Genomic DNA, 20,371 nt, shown 5'->3' with positions numbered 1-20,371 from the left:
ATATAGCAAGGATTCTGAGGCTCACCCAGGACTAGGCAGTGTTGTAGTCTGTTGTACATAGGGTCATTATGAGTCAAAGCCAAATTGACGGCACCTAAAAACAACACAACAAAAACTTACTTTTTTTTTTTTTTTTTTTAGTTTGTAAGCGATAGATTTATTAATGTTTAATTCTATTTATTATTTTTTCCTCTTAGAGAAAGTATTAGAAAATTGTAATGAATGTTAGCATTCTTTTGAAAAAAGATTTATAGTGCTATATTTCAGTATGACTAAAGACAATGTAATGATTTTAAAAATTTATTTATTGCCTCTTTTAGTATTTGGTATGCTGTTAGGAGATACCATTATTTTGGATAATTTGGATGCTGCCAATCATTACAGAAAAGAGGTATGTATGTGAATTCTATTTTATTTTGTAGCTACAATTTTAATGTATAGTCTTTCAATTTAATATATAGAGTCATTATATAGGAATCATTCTTCTTGATGGTGATACATACACAAATTACTGAGTAATCTTGTCAAAACCAATCCTACAGATCAATAAGCAACAAATAGGATAAGATATCTGAATGAATGAGTCAAGTTGGAAAATGAGCAGAATTTTTGGACCATGGAATTGTCTGAGACTGGAAATTAATATCTATTGATGACAGTATTGGGAAAAAAGAATACTCAGATAATGTCAGTGAAATGCTTCAATTATCTATTGCTACATAGGAAACACTCTAAGAGTTAGTGGCTTTAAATAGTAACAGTGAATCATTTCTCACAACTCTATGAGTTTCTCCCAATGGTCTTGGCTAATTGTACTGAGATGGTGAAAGCTCCAGAATCCCTCACTACCCGGCCAGCTGTTGGTGCTGGTTTCCTTGTGAAAATTCAGCTGGAAGTGGCCAAAAAACTCAGGTAGGGGTATCTGCTGGAGTTATTGTTCTCTTCCACCATGATTAATGCCATTAAGATTGTTAGCAGCCTTTTTTTCTACAAAGGTGTAGGAGATGCAGTACCTTAAATCTTTCTGGAATCTTAACAAAGGGACATCTTGACTTGGTTTTCGTCCTAAGGCCACATTATACTGGCAGTGCATGGAAGTTGATCTTATCCCTGAAGCTGATTCTTTTGTTTGAGAACGTTTTGTCAGTGTAAGAGGCTAGAGATGAAAAATAGTTTTATTTTCCAACTCAACAAGTCCTAGGTTAGAAATATGCCCTTTAAATTATTTTTTAAAACTAATCAGTTTATACTTTATCTCTACTCTTCACACTGACTACTGTACTTGCTGGTGGCTAGGCACTTAACTGGGGCTGTTGGCCTCTCATCTTCTTCACGTGGATCTCTCTTTATGACTGCCTGGGCTTCCTAACAGTGTGGCATTTGGGTTCTAAGAATTAGTGTTCCAAGTAGTGAAGGAGAAGCTTCACAGTTTTTAATTCCCAGTCTCAGAATATACATAGCCACATTTGATTGGTCAAAATCTGACCGTCACAGACTCATGTGGGGAGTGGAAGGTAGTAGCAGACTCTCCATTCCCCATGGCAGGAGTAGCAAAGAATTTGCAGCCATTTTTAAACCATCACACGGTATTCAAAGAATTTATGTTACAGACATACCCCCACAAATATACCAAATTGTGCATAAAAATATTCATTAGAATGTTAAAGAGTTATTTCATGATAGCAAACTTTGGAAAGAGTTTAAATGCCTATCATTTGGGGATGGACAACTCTGTTATAGTAATTCCTATAATACAGTAGTATGTAGCTGTTAGAAAGAATGTAATAGACTTCATATGTTTTAACAAGGAAGGTGTACATGATACATTGTTTCATTAAAAAGTTACAAAATGATAGTATAAGAGGATGCCTTTTTAAAAATAAATTTATGTACTTTTTTAAAAATTGGAAGAGTATGTTTTATATTCTTGGATGTTTTGAGAATTTCACTTCTGTGTTTGCACAGTACTAACCAAAAAGGTCAGTGGTTTGAAATCATTAGCTGCTCTGCAGGAGAAAGTTGAGGCAATCTGCTTCCATAAGGATTTCTAGTCTAAGGAACCTTTAGGGGCAGTTTTACTCTGTCTTGTAGGGTCACTGAGTCAGAATCAACTCAACGACAATAGGTTTGGATTTTTTGTTTTTTTATGTTACACTCAGAGAAAAAAGAAATCTTTTCTGAAGAATATTTATCTTCAGTTATCTAGTATCTAGGTTTAAGTTAAAAAATAAGTCTCTGCAATTTAAATTTTCTAAAAAACTGAACAAAAACAAAATGTAACCCAAAGGGCTTGTAAAATGTATAAACTTCAAGGACTTAATTTTGAATTAGTCTGTCTTGAAAACGACAGAAGAATTCTTTCCCATCTGAGTAAGGATTTTCTTAATTTGCTTTTATGAAGTTCTCGTGGTTTTATTATAATCATGTTTTTTCTCCTTTAGGCAGGGATGATTGTTGTTGTTGTTATGTGCCATCGAGTCGGACCCGACTCACAGCGACCTCTCCTTGAGTTTCCGAAGTAATATCACTATGGAAGTAGATTGCCCAATCTTCCTTCCAAGGAGTGGCTGGTGGATTTGAACCACCAGCCTTCTGGCTAGCAGTCAAATGCCTTAGGCACTATGCTACCAGAGCGCCCTTAAGTGTTACATATGAGGAATTCTCTGATGCACTATGTATATATTTTTAAATAGATGAGGTATTTGTTGTTGTTGTTAAGTGCCGTCGAGTCGTTTCCGACTCATAGCAACCCCATGCACAGCAGACGAAACACTGCCCGATCCCGCGCCAGCCCCACAATCCTTGCTATACTTGAGCCCATCATTGCAGCCACCGTGTCAATCCATCTTGTTGAAGGCCTCCCCCTCTTTTGTTGACCCTCCACCCTACCAAGCATGACATCCTTCTCCAGGGAATGGGCCCTTCTTACGACATGACCAAAATAGGTGAGACGAAGTCTGGCCATTCTTGCTTCCAAGGAGCATTCTGAGGTATGTTGTTGTTGTTATGTGCCGTCGAGTCGGCCCCGACTCATAGCGACCCCTCCTTGGGTTTCCGAGGCAGTATCACTACGGAAGTAGGATTGCCCAACCTTCCTTCCGAGGAGTGGCTGGTGGGTTTGAACCGTCAGCCTTCTGGTTAGCAGTCAAGTGCCTTAGCCACTGTGCTACCAGAGGTATAGCATAGTAATATTTGAATCATGAGTCCTGTGTTCATCTGTCTCCAATACCATTTACTGACCTCAGACAAGTCATTTCCTTAAGCCTCAATTTCCCCATCTGTATGAAATGTAGCTAATAAAACAACTATTTCAGACGGCTGCTATAAAGATTGGATGAAATAATGCATATAAAGCCCTTGGCAAAGAGCCTGGTATATAGTAAAATCTCAATAAGGGAAAGATGTCTTTGAATCTAAGACCTAAATGTCTTGGATTCTGCAATACGCTTTAAATATTAGGTGGAATAATTAAATGGTTTAAAACCAAATCAGAAACCAAACTCACTGCCATTTGAGTCGATTCCAATTCATAGAAACCCCCTTTGGGTTTCCAAGGTGGTAAATCTTTATGGAAGTAGATTGCCCAGTCTTCCTTCCAGAGAGTGGCTTATGGTGTTAGGGGCTTAGAATTCTCAAAGTGATTAACGTGTATGAAAAATATACAGATCTCTAAATTATTATAACTGAAAATGAGGACAAATACTTGTTAACAATTATGTAAGAGAAAACAAGCCAGTTTAAAATATGAACCATTATCTATAAATGGTATATGCTATAATCATGGGGACCTTAGAGATCATCTAGTTTCACTTTATAGATGAGAGACTTTAAACACAAAATAAATGATAGATTTGTCCAAGTCATACTACTAATTCATGGCAGATCTGTAACCAGTCAGAGCAAAAATTTTGGAGATAGTTAAGAAGTAATAAATATATCTTATTGAAGTTAGCCTTGGTTGCTAACCAAAATGTTGGCCATTCCAACCCATCCAGCCACTCTGTAGGAGAAACACCTGACAGTCTGCTTCCACGAAGACTTTACCCAAAAAAAAAACTTATGGGCAGTTTTACTCTGTCATATGGGGTCACTATGAGTTGGAATAGACTCAGTGGTACCTGACAACAAAATAGAATTTTAGCAGAGCTAAATTAGACTATTAAGAATTACACAATAATTGGAAAACAGTATTTGGTATCTTCATGAATAGTTCTTTGTGAATAATTCCATGTAAACCATAGTATATCATACTAGAAAGAGGTTGAGGATGGAAAGCAAATGCATTCTGATGGCAGTTAACATTTTTATATATCCTGAATTATGGAATAGAAGTCATATTTATTAAATGTTATGATAACATGGACTCACTTTGAGGATAAAATTAAATAAGGTGTAATAATTGGAAAATTATAGTTAATCAGATATTTGAACACTTACTATGTGTGAGATTGAAACAATTGTATTCTCTCTGGAAGAATTCATCTTTTTATTAGGACTGAAATAATTTCCATATTGATAAACGAGAGCAAATATTTAAAAAGTGTATTTAATATGATTGAAGAAATAATGTAGAAAATGAGAACAAAGCAAGCAGACTGGGGGGAAAATGAAATAGAGCTTCTAGAAGTGAAAAATAAAACAAATACTCACTGAGCAAGTTTAATCCCTTAAGGGAGAATTAGTAAATTGGATGCTTGGTAAGAAAAAATACCTGTATTGCAACCCAAAGAGAAAATGAGATAGAATATAAGAGAGAAGTGAAAAGACCTAGAGGACAAAAAGAGAAAATCTAATAAAAGTCTAATCATTGTGCCATGAGGCAAGAAAAGGATCAGAGGCACTATCCCCAGAGTTAATGAATGATTAAAAACCTTTTAGAACTGATTAAAGACATTAATCCATAGCTTCAAGAAGTTCAACTAATTCCAAACAGACTAAAAAGAAATGGACACGTTGACACATCACAGTGAAACTACAGAACACCAAAGACAGTATACACATCAAAAAACATGAAAAATCATTAAACATCAATTCAGATGACAGCTGACGTCCTAGCAATAATAGAAGCCAGAAGGTAGTGGCGTTATATCAAACAAACGTCAGGATAAAATTCTGTATCCAGCAAAATAACTTTTAAAGATGAAGCCATAATAAGGATATGTTCAGATAAGCCGAAGTTGTTAATAATCTACCACAATCAAATTTTTAGAGACTCCAAGTTGAAGGTCCAAGAAACAGCAATGGAGAGCAGAGAAGGTAGTAAATACAAACAAATATTGATTGAATAAAACAATAATGGTTTGGATTGAAAATGAGATAATATTCAGTAATGATAGAATATATTATAAATCAGAAATGTGTTTGGAATTACATTGTTAACAAGAAGGGTCAAACTTTCAACTTCAGACTTGGCTAAAGTACACTTGTTAAAATGTCCGGATGATTTAGTTGAGCTGTATATGAGTTGTTGTTGTTGTTGTTATTTGCCATCGAGTCGGCCCCGACTCATAAGGATAAATTTAAATTTAGCTATTTGAAGATGAAGTTGTAGACTGCTAATGTTTGCAACACAAATAAATTATCTTGAAGTTAAAGTAGTAGTGTTTTGTTCTTCTGTTTCTGTTAAAAGAAATGCTAAAGAGCATACGTAATAAAACAGGTACAGTATTTTTTCTTCATAATTGGCATATTGATTTTCTTGCTTCCGGGTGCTTGAATGATGTCATATGTAACTCTGCCAATTAACTATTTTTTAAAGCTCTTCTAAGAAAAGACTTACATGACATCCTTTAGTAACAATTTTCAGTTTTTAGTTGTCTCATTTGTTTCCTTTTTCTAAATTCCTCATGCTATTTTTACTACCTCAACCCTGGTTAATTCCTCCCCTAGCTTGTCCTTACAGCAGCAGTTTTTAGTGAGTACTTCCCAGAGCTCTAGCTGTGGTTCATTCACTGCATTTGCAAAGGCTGTCATGATCTTTTTGTCCTAATAAAGTGTTTAGTGAATAGAATCAGATTGAAGGATACTTTGAGAACTGAAAAACTCTCCTTGAAAGTAATATTTTCGGAATTGTTACAAAAAGGAATCATTTCTCCCAGTAGCTTGTAACTCTCTCCCCCTGTATTGTCTGTTAGGAGAATAGACAAGCCTATAAATTTGAGTGTTTGTTACTTAATTAAGTTATTAAGTCCTTTAAACTATTACCTAAATCCTGATAAATAGGTACATGAATTTAGTTTTTATGTTCATTTTCAAAAAAAAACAAATACAAACCAAAACTAAGGAATTAACCAAAATTAAAGATTTTTATTAAATGATTAATTTCACCAAAGAATTCACAACAGGTTCTTTAAATAGGAATCTTACTGTATTTAAACACTAGTTTTTGTGTTTTTTTTTTTTTTTTAGTGTCCATTTTGATGAGAAAACATCTATAACATACCCCTTTCCAGAAGTAGATTCCCCATCTTCTGCAGAGTGGCTGGTGGGTTTGAACCACCAACCTTCTGGTTAGCAGTCAAATGCCTTAGGCACTGCACTACCAGACCCCCTTTGATTATATTGAACAATTTAAATATTAGTCATGAATTTTCTATTACATGTCCCATTATGATATTTGTATTTTTAGAAAATAAAGTTTACTTCATCTTTTATCTGTCTAATCAGAGGTTATTTATATAATTCAGAGACTATATATAGTATCTATAGATATAGACGTGTGTAGATTGAATTAGGTATTTTTACATGTTATTAAATTACAATAATCTTTGATCATTTTTTAATGTCAGCATTCTGTTTTACTGTGTGAGTGAGCCATAATTTATTTACATAAGTTATTAAGGCATTCACATTTCTTAGTTTTCATCATTAAAACTGTATTAGTGTACATTGTTGACATCTGAGATTATTTTTTTAGAAAATTATTAGAAGTGGAATTACTGAGTTACACAAAATGTTAAACATTTAAATACTTTACTGTCAGATTTCCTTTGGGAAAGGAAGTCTCCGAGCAAATGAGTACAAGAAAACTCATTTCTCCACAGCTCTCCCAACATTGAGTGAGTTTGAGTTGATTGTTTCTTGTTTTTTTAACATTTTGAGTAGTGACAATATTTCATCTCAATTCCATTTCTCTGGTTATCAATGAGAAGAAGTTCTGGTGGCATAGTGCCTAAGGCATTTGACTGCTAACCAGAAGGCTGGTGGTTTAAACCTACTAGCCACTCCTTGGAAGGAAGGTTGGGCAATCTACTTCCATAGTGATACTGCCTTGGAAACCCAAGGAGGGGTTGCTATGAGCCGGATTCGACTCAACGGCAGTGAGTTTGGTTTTTGATTTTGGTTACCAGCGAAGTTGAACCTTTGTGTGTGTGTGTGTCTGTGTATTTCCTGAAATTTTTTGAAAGAACTTTCTTAAAGATAATGAAATATTAATTCTGGTGTTCTTTTATTCCCTGACTTCTTAATTCCCCTTTCATGACTTCAGTTATACTACCTGAACTACATAATTCTAGTTCCCACAACTCTTAATTTTACCATTTTTCTCCCTGCAACCAAATATCATATTGTCCTTTAAAGAGTCTCCCCTGTACTTTATAGTCTATATTTTCTTCAGTATTGTATTTTCATTTTGTTCTCCTGTGCTCATCTGGAAAACTTTCCCCTAACTTGAAGCCATGCCGCCATGGATTGAGTAGCACAGAGCTCTCTGACTATGCTTCTCTCCTTTTATCAATCAAGCTGTCAGTTTTGCTTTTCCCATTTGCATTGTCACTAGTTTAGATTAACACTTCAAAGGTAGTCTAACTGATCTCTTGCCTCTCTTTTTTTCCCCAAGTTCATCATACACATCACTAGCTTATTAATTATTTAAAAATACTATCAAGAATATGTCATTTCTAATCTCAGAAATTGTCAGTGTTTTCTCTTTATTTAGAGCAGGTGAAATAAGTTTCTTCGGCTCACTAATTAATATCCATTTACTTATAACAGGTTGTTAAAATTACACACTGTCCTACACTGCTGACTAGAGATGGAGATCGCATTCGAAGTAATGGAAAGTTCGGGGGCCTTCAGAATAAAGCTCCTCCAATGGATAAACTTCGGGGAATGGTGTTTGGAGCTCCAATACCAAAACAGTGCCTGATCTTAGGAGAACAAATAGGTGGGTTTAATAGGTGACTTAAATAACCAGGTGGATTTTAATCCTGTTTCTGTGGGTTATGTACTGAGATTTTAACACAAAAAATAAACCAATCACAACTGTAAATAAAGTAAAATGTTTTTGTTCAATAATTTCAGCTTTGTTGTATCAGGTAATTTCAAGTTACATAGTGGATTTTTCCCCTTGTTTTTTCAAACTTTACATCTTGAAATGAAATGCTATTCTAGTTACATGAATCAATAATTTACCAAATAATCATAATACTTTTTTTTATTATCTCAAAGTATCTATCTAGAATATAACTAAGAATTTTTTAAAAGTATATGACATGTAACCCTCCCTCCCATTTCCCTTCTACAAGCTGTGTCACCTTTCTTTTAGTCAGCCAATGTAATTGTCTCTACATCTGTACCCTGAAGTGCAGTATTTTACAGGAGATCCCCTATAGACCTTCACTTAGGCTTTGTTTGTGCTTAAGTTTATATAGTTATAATATGCTTAGGTAACTATTTTTTAGCACCCAGCAGTTTTGTTCTTGCTTTTGTTAATTTTTATTAAAGTGTAATACACAGAATTGTATACATTTCATATATACACAGCTTAATAACTTTTCCCAAGGTGAACACTACAGTCGTATTAATAGAACATCATCAGCCCCAGAGAACATTTTTCATGCCCTCTTCCACTTAACCCACACCTTTCCCCACAACAAAAACAACTATCATGACTTACAACATTTTTGTACTTTATATAAACGGAGTCACACGATATGTATGTGGGTTTGTTTTTTTTTAATTTGGCTTCTTTCACTCAACACTATGTATTTAATTGTAGTTCATTTCCATTACTGAATAGTATTCATTATATTCTCAACTGCCGTCGAGTTGATTCTGACTCAACAACCCTATAGCACAGGGCAGAACTGCCCCATATGGTTTCCAACGCTACTACCTTTATGGGAGCAGACTGCCTCATCTTGCTTCACCGGAATGGTAGGTGGGTTTGAACCACCAACCTTATGTTTAGCAGCTGAATGTTTAACCACTATGCCATTAGAGCCCCTTCCCATTATATTACTCAAAACTCACTGTTGTCAAGTCGTTTCTGATTCATAGCGACCCCCACTGGGTTTTGAAGGCTGTTAATCTTTACAGAAGTAGATTGCCCTGTCTTCCCTTCATGGAGCGGTTGGCAGGTTTAAACATCTGACTTTCCGGTTACCAGTCAAGTGCCTTATCCACTATGCCACCAGATCTCCTTTTCCATTGTATTGTTGTTGTTGTTATGTGCTGTCAAGTCAGACACAACTCATAGCGACCCCTCCTTGGGTTTCCGAAGCAGTATCACTATGGAAGTAGATCAACCCATCTTCCTTCCGAGTAGTGGCTGGTGGGTTCCATTGTATTAGTACACCACAATTTATTTATTCATTCTACTCTTGAGAAATTTTGGTAGTTTTTGCTTATGACTTCAGCCTGTGGCAGTTTGTAAAACAGTGGTTGAGACAGGTAGTGGGAATAGGGCACATGCTTCTTTTTATCTTCTCTGCACTTATAATAATGGACAGTCACTCAGCATCTGAAGAAAACTGATAACTGTGTCCTATAGATGTTTTTAGAAAACACTTTAGTGGCAGAACTGACTGTTAACCAGAAGGTCAGCAGTTTAAACCCACCAGTTGCTCCAGAGGAGGAAAATGAGGCAATCTACTTCTGTAAAGATTTATAGGCTTGGAAACCCAAAGGGGATCACTATGAGTCAGAACCAACTTGATAGCAGTGGATTTTTTTGTATAGGTGTCTTTATAAATGAATTTTAAATATAAATTGTTGCAGAACATACATAAACATGGACATTACCGAGCTTAAGAAACTGATAACAATCCTAGTTTCATAAATAGCACAGAAAAAGAAAATAACTTTACTACTCTTTAGGTGTGTTTAGAAAGCCCTATTTGATGCAGTTAAATAGAAATAAGATTAATATTGAAAAGAAGAGAAAGTTTATTTTAAACTTTACCTACAGTGGTTTTGCTTCAGCTATGTATATGGCTTTGATGCTTTTCTTTCCAGATCTGTAATGTCACATCTTCTGAGAGAATTTCCATGACTGACCAATCTAAAATAGAAGTACCTACTGTGTGGAAAAGAAGTGCTTATTTAATATGGAAGTAATGGGGAAAAGAAAGGTTATAGTTAAAGTTTACGTAACATTTTAAAGCACTGTGAAGAAAATGAAAAGGCATATGACAAACTGGAAAAAAATTTACAGCATGCAATAAACCAAAAACTCACTGCCATTGAGTTGGATCCCACTCATAGCAACCCCTTCTTGGGTTTCTGAGGCAGTGGCATAGTGCCTAAGGCATCTGACTGCTAACCAGAAGACTGGCAGTTCAAACCCACCAGCCACTCCTCGGAAGGAAGGTTGGGCAGTCAGTCTACTTCTGTAGTGATACCACCTCGGAAATCCAAGGAGGGGTTGCTGTGAGTCAGATCCGACTCCACGGCAGTCCATTTCGTTTTGGTTTATCACTACGGAAGTAGATTGCCCAACTTTCCTTTCAAGGAGTGGCTCATGGGTTTGAACCGCCAGCCTTCTGGTTAGGAATCACATGCCTTAGGCACTACGCCACCAGAGCTCCTACAGCATGAAATAACCAGAGGCATTATAGCCTTATTATTAACAAAATCTATAGAAGTTTGTAAGAAAAAAGCAAAGACTAATATAAAAGTGGGGAGCTCTGGTAGCATAGTAGCTAAGGCCTTGACTGCTAACCAGAAGGCTGGCGGTTCAAACCCACCAGCCACTTCTCGGAAGGAAGATGGGGCAATCTACTTCCGTAGTGATACTGCCTCGGAAATCCAAGGAGGGGTCGCTATGAGTCGGGTCCGACTCGCCGGCACATAACAACAACAATAAAAAAGTGAGTAGATGACATTCACAAGCAATTGTCAAAAGAATAATAATAGTTAATATTTGGAGGCTTAGTATGTACCAGATACATTTTAAACTTGTCCCTTGATGATCTCATTTATTGCTGTTAACATCCTCCTTTTATAGTGAGGAAGTGGAGGCTCAAAAAGGTTAGATAACTTTCCGAAGTTCAGAACATTACAGGCATACCCTGGAAATATTTTGGATTCTGTTCCAGACCACTGCAATAAAGAGAATGTCTCACTAAAATAAGTCACACGAATTGTTTGGTTTTCCAGTGTATATTAAAGTTTATGTTTACACTGTACTGTGGAGCCTAAGGGATTTGACTGCTAACCAGAAGGCTGGCAGTTCAAACCCACCAGCCACTCCATGGAAGGAAGGCTAGGCAATCTGTTTCCTCAGAGATACTGCCTCGGAAACCCAAGGAGGGGTCGCTATGAGTCGGATCTGACTTGACAGCAGTTAAGTTTGGTGGGGTTTTTTTTTGGTAGTCTATTAAGTGTGCATTACAAAAAGTTTGAAATACTGTGACAATTACCAAATGTAACATGGGGACACAAATTAAGCACATGCTGTTTTAAAAGTGGAGCCAGTAGACTTGCTGGATGCAGGGTTGCTGTAGACCTTCAATTTGTTTCTTTTTAAAAAACAAAAACAAAATGCAATATCTGCGAAGCACAATAAAGCAAACTGCAATAAAATGACGTATGCCTAATATGTATGTTGAAAAGCAAAAAGTAGAAAGAAAAACTGTTTTTCTTTATTCCTGGGTTACATAATGGAGATAATTTTCCTTTTCTTTGTATTTTCTCAGATTTGCCTCAGTGATCAGTGTGTATCTTTTTATAATAAAAAAATAATTACTAATTGTTTTTAATGTTCATATTTTTTAATCAGCATTTAATCTTCTAGGAAAACACCTAAATAATCCTAAAGTTTCTTGCTCAGAGTAATATTACAACCTTGTTTTTCAAGCATAATACTAGAAACATTAAATGCTTTAAATGAATTTATAATCTGGAAAATGGCTGTGGCAAGGTTAAATGGAAAGTAAATAGAAAATAGAAATACAGATATGATACTTATTAAAAATTAAACCTTCGTATCTATAGAATAAAAAGACAAGATGAAAAATATGAGGTTGTAGACATACTTTTTTTTCCTCCCACTCTTTCTCCCTTTCTAAGTTAACCTAAGTTTTCTATAATTATCTTAAAAAATAGAAGTATTTTTTACAGGCATGTGAGTTAAACATTTACCTCAAGTAGACACACGCCCTGGAGAGAACAATCATGGGAGAAGGAAGGGCTGCTTATGCACAGGGAGATAGCTCAGGGTGCAGAAGAGTATGGAGGGATGGACACTGGGAGGAGGTAACTATGGGGAGGAAGTGGGAGGGGAGCTGTTGCATTGTAAATTTTGGTCAATAACGTGAGACAAAGTATATGTGTACTGCTGTATGAAAAGTGAATTTACTCTGTAAATCTTCACCCAAATCAAAATAAAATAAAAAAAAATAGAAGTATTTTTTAAATGGAAAGGAATAACTAAGGACACTGTAGAAGCCAGCATATGAACAGGGGGGAAGAAATGAGAGTTGATTTGCTGGATACTTTTCTTTCTAAACTGTTATTTGCCCTTTAGGTAAAAATTATTGAATATCTCAACTAATGTACCCTTCACTCTGAACAAATAATTTCTTCCATGGTTTTAAAGGTAAAGTACTGTATATACAGGAAACCTGTGAGAGCTGGACCTCTCAACAGGACTGCCTTGTTTTTCCAGGTCTTGCAAGTTTTCCACCCTTGTGCAGTCTCACCACTTCTCTATTACTTGTTTTAGTGGAAAGTATTTGAGTTTCCCTTTTCTGACAGATTTCCTTACACAGGTTCTGGCTTTCACAGATTTTAATGTATTGTTCAGACAGTGACATAATAGGGTTGTTATCACCCATTGCCGTAACCCATGGTGTCACCCTCCCCGCCATGGATCTCCTTCCATACCAGACCATGCAGAATCCTTAGTAATATTATCAATTTTACTAGAATAATATGTGATAAATACAGCTGTAAATTTCTTACATGTAGTATTTCTTAGATTATATGAATACTAACAATAAAACTATTTTGTAAAATCTTTGTGGGTTCAATTACAGCGTTAGTATTTATAACATTAGTAACTGAGCAGGAGCCTTTTTAGATTTTTCTTCTTTTCCTTTAATTACTTCATTCTCAAGAAGGTTATGGATACAGGTTCACAGATACTGATTACCATAATATTGTAGCTAAAACAGAAAATTTGACAAAATCAGCAACTATAAAAACACCCACAGCAATGAAAACAATAGCATGTTCTTCCAGTGCATGCAGACAAAACCATGTGATTTGAAGTGTCATTGTAATTGGGTAACAATGACAGGTCTGACAGGAGAGCATTAGAAGGTTCAAAAAGTAAATTAGCATAAACTTTTAGACTTGTGTATAGATTGATACATGTAAGCTGGGCTTATGGAAAATATTTTTGTTATAACTAGCAACAGGGATATTTTTATGAAAAATAATAAATTTCTGTTGAAATCCTGCACAAAAATTTGAGTCGTTTTGATGTTTCCCCCTCTGACAGTGTCACCTTGTGTGGTCTGCACCCCATACATTCCCCTCATGACACCACTGTGTTCAGATGTTTGTATGTTCATTCCATTCATGTTGATAAGAATCTTGATGTAACTAGAGCAAGGGTTGGAAACTTTTTCCTAAAGGATTTGATAGTAAATGTTTTAGGCTTTGCATGCCAACAGATATAACTAAGCTATTATGTATGTTTTTATTTAACCATTTAAAACGTAACCATTTAAAAATATCTGAACCATTCTTGGCCTTTGGGCTACAGTATGCCTACCCCTGGACTGGGACTGTAGTCACTGTATTTAGTAGTTAGTATATAGTGAACCATGTAGATAGGCAATAAATAATCTCAAAATAATTTAAGGAAATTTTTAATTATATATTTTTTAAGTATTTTATCAAAATTGCATTTTTGAAAGAATTACATATGTAAGATAATAGCCACATATGGTGGAAGCAGTGGTTTCCTAATAGTACTGCATTTAATGTATTTTCTCCTCAGATTTGTCTGTGTGGAATTAGATTAAATACTGAATATCAGATGGAATGTAAATATTGAGAGTAATCTAATGTCACATCTTCTGAGCTATAGAGGACTTTTTTTTATAGAAAAGTCTTCCCTGACACAGAAATAAATTTACTAAATCAAGTAATCGAAGAAAGCTTAAACTTAACAAAATCGTTTTTGTGCTGGGGGATAATCTACGGTTTTTATTTCATTTGTTCGCATTGAACATTTTGTGGGTTAAGAGTAGTTCCTACATGTTACTACAACAGTACCTATGTGATGCTAATTCTTCCTTCCTTGATATGGTGTCAGTAGTATAATCAAATGTCTTTGGTTTCTTTGCAGATCTTCTTCAACAATATCGTTCAGCTGTGTGCAAGCTAGGCAGTGTGAATAAGGACCTTAATGGACAGTTGGAGTACCTTCACACTCCTGATATGAAAAAGAAAAAGCAAGAACTTTATGAACATGAGAAAAATTTGAAACTGATAGAGCAAAAACTAGGTATGTGTTTAATTTTTGTTATTATGTGCTTTCTGTGTACAGTGATAAAACCACCCACTTCTCACTTATTGACATAGTTAGATTCCAAAGACCCCCCGTCATTATGCGAAAATAGACATGTGAAGATAAAGGATAACCACATCACCTTATCCCCTTACCCATACTGTGAATATCTCACTGGTGTCTTGCTGAGTTGACCTGCCACTGCCATTACCTCCTCCCCCACATCAATTCAGGAGAACTCAGCTCCCACTGTCACCCTTAGGGGAGGGCTCCTGAGTCTTCCGAAGCACCACCCCTCCCCATCCTCGGGGTCCCTTCCTTCTCTTGCTCACACTGTATTTTCAGGATGGGTGGCCCTTGATCATCCCCTTAATGATGCCAGAAGGTGATTGGTGGCTTTTGGGGGGCAGGGAGGTCCCTGTCCATGGACCAGAGGGCCTGGGTACTATAGGGGGCTACATGCTACCCACCTGGTACCCCCAGCAGCTCCTTGCCGAAGCATCCTCCAGCTCTTGCTTGGCAGCCCTACCCCACTGTACTATGTCCTCATGACAATTGACAATCCAGAACTTCCACTACAGCTGCTGCTAGCCACTCACCTGCTAACCTTACCCCACCTAGGTAGCCTGCCCTGCTCTCACCTGTATCTTCCCAGGAGGAAGTATTGAGAAAGCATAAAGGCCTACCCAAGTGCCAGACAGCTAATATGGGGTCCCACAGGCCCCAGGCACCCAAGTGCCCTGTCTCAGGGCTCCTTCTGACCACAGCCCAGCCCATTCCTATGGCCCTTAGGGGGGCTGGAAGCTGGATCCAGGTCTTGCTGCTTCCCTGTCCGGCTGCCACTACCCCAACCTCCTTCTCCATGGGCATCCATCCTGCTGGCCCCACTCCAGCCCCACCTCCACTATGCCCCGCATCCCAGTGGCTTGCAGAGACCATGCCCCCCTCTCTTCTTCCAGGCAGTGAAATACTGTGCAATGTGAGCTTCCTTTCTGCATGCACACAGGACCTCCCACTCAGGGATCCCATCGGGGACCTTCACATTTGTTACTGCCTGACGAGCATCATCAATGCACAAACATAGTCATAAACGCAAAATGTCAAATAGCAAGATAATCGGTAAGTGAGGAGTAGGTGTATTTGTGATTAGGTAGAGTCCAACTAATGTTAATGATCTAGAACTTAAGTCAACAGGAACTCTTGACCTCTGAGTCCTCTGATAAATGGTAGTAAACTGTCCTGTCAGCAGGAGTAATAAGAACATTCTCAGAAATTACTTCTCAATGCTATTTCTATAAATAGCATGTATGTGTTTATTTTTATGTAATCATTTTAAAGTTGACATTTTACATTTTTCATCTTAATAGGTATGACTCCAACACGGAAGTGTAATGACTCATTGCGTCATCCAACAAAGGATATGACAGATAGTCCAATTCCTCCTAAAAGAATGAGAAGAGAAACTACAAGACAAAACAGGTCAGTCCATTATGACATGAATATCGTCATTGATTAGTTTATGAAGTATTTTGCTTCATTGTACATTAAAACAGTGTGAGTTTATTTCTCATTTACCCTCGTGAGCCAGTATTAGTATTTAGAGAGATGGGGAAACTTAAGTAATAGATGATAAAGATAAGACATAACTATTATATTCTCCTAGGATATTTCTGTTTTCTAAATGAATTTGCTATCTAGAAATCTTAATACCTTGTTTTTATTTTATATTAACATTTTATGTTAAATGTTAAAAGTTAAATTGCTTTTCTGTTTTGACTTTAATTTAAAACACACTTTACAGAAACTCATCACCAGGCCTTTCTTACATAGTGCAGCTGGATGGGTTTGATCCATTAAGATTTTGGTTAGTAGATGAGCATAAACTATTGGTGCTACCCAGGGAACCTCTATATATGTAAATGTATAGAATAATGTTAAATTCTGTGAAAGATAGAAAAAGGATGCAGTGATAGAAAATAATGGAGAAACTACCAATTATCAGGAAAAATGCATTTAAGCAGAGAACTGAAGAATAAGAAGGAGTCCATCATTCACAGATGGGTTTCAGTCAGAGTGAAAGTCTGTAAAAGCCTGGGAAAAATAACAAGCAAAATATGTTATGGGGGAAGATGAAAATGTGGCTAAAAGGCCTAAGATGTGGTTGAAGAGGTAGGCAGAAGTCAGATTATGTGGAAACACAGCCCCACAAAAATCACATCTTGCAAAAAATTGTGAGGTAAAATTTAAAAAATTTTTAAGTCTGCTGATACCTATTGAATTTTTAAGCTGTGTCTTTGCAGGGGCAGGGGGATGTCTTGGAATAAGCTGCGATAACAATTATGGAAGAGAACTTACGAAATAATAATAATAGGAGTATAAGAATGTAATCCTTATCAGTGTGACAGGTGTTTACACACATGTAACCATGTGGATGGTGTATATTTGTTTCTGGGCATGCAGTATGCATATATTGAAACTGTTAAGCTGATCATTGGAACTGTATTGGGTCATCTTAGCATCAGAAAAAAATATCTGCAATAGATTTAAAAACATAATTTTTTTAAATCATGAGTTCAAAATGATACCAGAAGAACCTCATTGGTCATGATTGACATTTGGTAAGACACCAGGTCACCATTGTGTCAACTGCTGTATTCATATAGAAAAAATGTGTAATCTGTCCTTCCTATATGAACTTTTAGGATAGAGAATTGAAGATGGAAAGTTCTTCTGTTAGAAAAATTACACTAAAGTATAAAGTGAATGATAGCATTAAAACATGAAATAATGCCCCTGAGTGGGTGCAAAAGGTTAACACAGTTGGCTGCTGGCTGAAAGATTGGAGGTTAACATCTACCCAGAAGCACCTTGGAAGTAAGATGTGGTAATCTACTTCCAAAAAAATATGTGGAAGAGAATTGCTTGAGGATGAGTGAAAGGCACTCATCTTCACATAGATAGGGCCCATTGAATGGCCAGCACAATGACTCTTCTACCTGTGGCCTCCCTACCTTTTATATCCTGTTCCCATCCTCTTATCTTTGAGAAATTTGTTGACATCACTATTTAATTTCACTCTCTTTTTTTAGAAAAATTATTTGTTCATCCCCAATTTCTGTCTGTTATCTATAAATCTGGAACTAATGATTCTCAACACTATCTCAAAGTGGTGTAGAGCATTTGAAATTAAAGTAACAGCATGAAATATTGATGTATTCCCAGCCATGCAATTGAGAACAAATTGAATAATATAGGACTGTAATATGAATTTATATGTATGTATTATATGTATATGTATATTATATATTTGTATATTTATATTCTTGATAACTCTTAGAGGGATCGCATACATGTTTCATCAACTCTAAGTTGCCATTACTTACAAGAAACACCATTATTTTAAGATACATTAAAGAAAAAACCCTGACAGCTGACTCCACGTTAATTTTAAGATGCATCTCAATTTCAGAGATATTAAATTTGAAAAATGTTCATATTAGAATCAGTAAAATATGCTTAGCAATATATGAGTCTGCTTAGTAGACTCATTTGTTACCCTAAATAGAGGCTAAGATTTTCTACTTAAACAATTACAGATTAGCTCTTCATTTTAAAAAATGTATATCTTCCATTTGGAGATGGCAATTCAGGGAGATATGATTAGAAAATAAAGTATTTAAATATATCTGAATGTAAAATATTTTTATAGTTATAGTCCAAGGCGTTTCTGTGTTCAGTTACACATGAGTGGGATTTTATGTGTTTATAAAATGTTTCTCTTGATGCCAGTACTGCCCCCTTTTTTCTCTTTTTTCTTAGTTTTTCCTTATTCCTCCTCCCTGTTGTTTTTTCTTTTTTTTTTTCCTTCGTGTCCCTTCTTTTCTTCCCCCCATCAGTCAGAAGACAGTGATCCTAACCAGCCATACTTGCCACACCTACTTGACAAGTGTTACCATCTGCCCAGGACCACTGAATCAGTGCCAACACATGCCCAACCTTCCCTCTGCTGCTCTACACAACCAGCAAATAGAGATTCATGCCTATATTCCAACTCACTACGAAAATCACCCAGAGACAGGTGGTGAATATTCTGGTGCTGCCAAAGTAGCAACCAGAATAGCACATTCACCTTGTTGCCCAGATATATTAAAACAAAGTAGAAAGTCAGGGTGAAGCAAACTAATATACACAAAAAACATTAATACAATAACACTACAATGTCTTAGAGACAACTGCCAATTTCAAATTACACACACACACACACACACAAACGGTAAGAGATAACTCAAGCAAATCACCAAACTACAGGGCCAGAAAATCCTTCAGAGAAAGAAATGGCTTTGGCACTACCTGATAAGTCAAAAGAATTATATGGACCATCTAACAGGTTAAGAAAGTGATCAAGGAAAGCAAAGATAAAATCAACATATTTGACAACATCAAATAACTTACATGCGAAATTAAGAAAAACACAGACAAAACTCTGGAAGAATTTAGGAAAATAAATTGACAAAATAAATATCAAGTAAGAAACCATACAAAAGCAGCAGATAGAAATTTAGATTAATGCTATAATTTCAGAAATAAGTAACACACTGGAAGGACAGAGAAGTATAATTGAATCAATAGAAGGAAGAATTAGCAAAATTGAAGGCCAGTCTCTTAAGACTAATCTATTAATTAAAAGAACAGTCAGGAAAAAGAATGAAAATCTAAGAATTATGTGGGACACCATCAAGAGGAATAACTTATGTCTGATTGGAATTCCAGAACAGGAAGAGACCCAAAACACCAAGAAAATTGTAAAAGGTCTTTTAGAAGAAAACTCTGATAATATCATGAAAGATGAGAAGATATACATTCAAGAAGCTCAGTGAACCCCAAAGAGGATAGACCTCAAAAGAAAATTACTAAGATATCATAATCAAACCTTCTAAAACCAAAGACTAAGAAATAATCCAGAAAGCAGCTTAAGAAAAACAAAAAGTTACCTACAAAGGAACAGATAAGGCTGAGCTCTTATTTCTTGGCAGAAACCATGCAGTCAAGAAGGCAATGGGATTACATATAAAAAACCTAAAAGAAAAAAAAATTGCCAATCAAGAATTATATATCCACCAAATTTTCCCTCAAATACAATGGTGAAATTAGGACAGTTCCAGATAAGTAGAAATTAAGGATATTTATAAAATACCAGACCAGCTTTACAGTAAGTACTAAAGGGAGGCCTTTGGACAGAGAACCAACACTGGCAGACAACAACCTGAAGTTAAGACCCATGACAACATCATCCAGAAATCACCCCAGATACAGAAATAGCAAAATAAAATAAACTTGTAAGACTGAAAATAGAGAACCAGAGACCTCAGTTTATGATTGATGACAACTACAAAACAAAAACAGAATAAATGGTGTAGTTACAGAAATTCCAAATTGAGAAGTCAAGACAATATCAAGATAGATTGGACTGTTTAAAACTTGGAATGATAGTAAATTATTAGGATAACCTCAAAGAAAAATAATAAATCTTCTAACCAGAATAAAAAAGAAGAAAATCATAAGGACTCAGTAAACACTAAAACAACAGCATTGAAGGGAATAAGAAAATCCATAAACCAAATGAACTCA

General features: G+C 35.9%; 1 protein-coding gene across 1 annotated transcript in view; it reads left to right on the top strand.

Moving 5' to 3' along the window:
• The window catches only part of SMCHD1 (structural maintenance of chromosomes flexible hinge domain containing 1), a 236,957-nt gene extending 220,698 nt beyond the window's left edge, over positions 1-16,259 (top strand). The window contains exons 44-47 of the mRNA XM_007935470.1: positions 321-391; positions 7,993-8,164; positions 14,582-14,740; positions 16,111-16,259. Coding sequence (XP_007933661.1) covers positions 321-391; positions 7,993-8,164; positions 14,582-14,740; positions 16,111-16,259 — 551 coding nt within the window. The remainder of the gene's footprint in view (positions 1-320; positions 392-7,992; positions 8,165-14,581; positions 14,741-16,110) is intronic.
• The last annotated feature ends 4,112 nt before the right edge of the window (positions 16,260-20,371 follow it).

This window comes from Orycteropus afer, unplaced genomic scaffold, assembly GCF_000298275.1.
Source record: "Orycteropus afer afer isolate SDZICR_OR568_19922 unplaced genomic scaffold, OryAfe1.0 scaffold00028, whole genome shotgun sequence".
Lineage (NCBI taxonomy): Eukaryota > Metazoa > Chordata > Mammalia > Tubulidentata > Orycteropodidae > Orycteropus > Orycteropus afer.
Note: the sequence above shows the minus strand (reverse complement) of the source record. Positions and strands in the feature narration are given on the sequence as shown.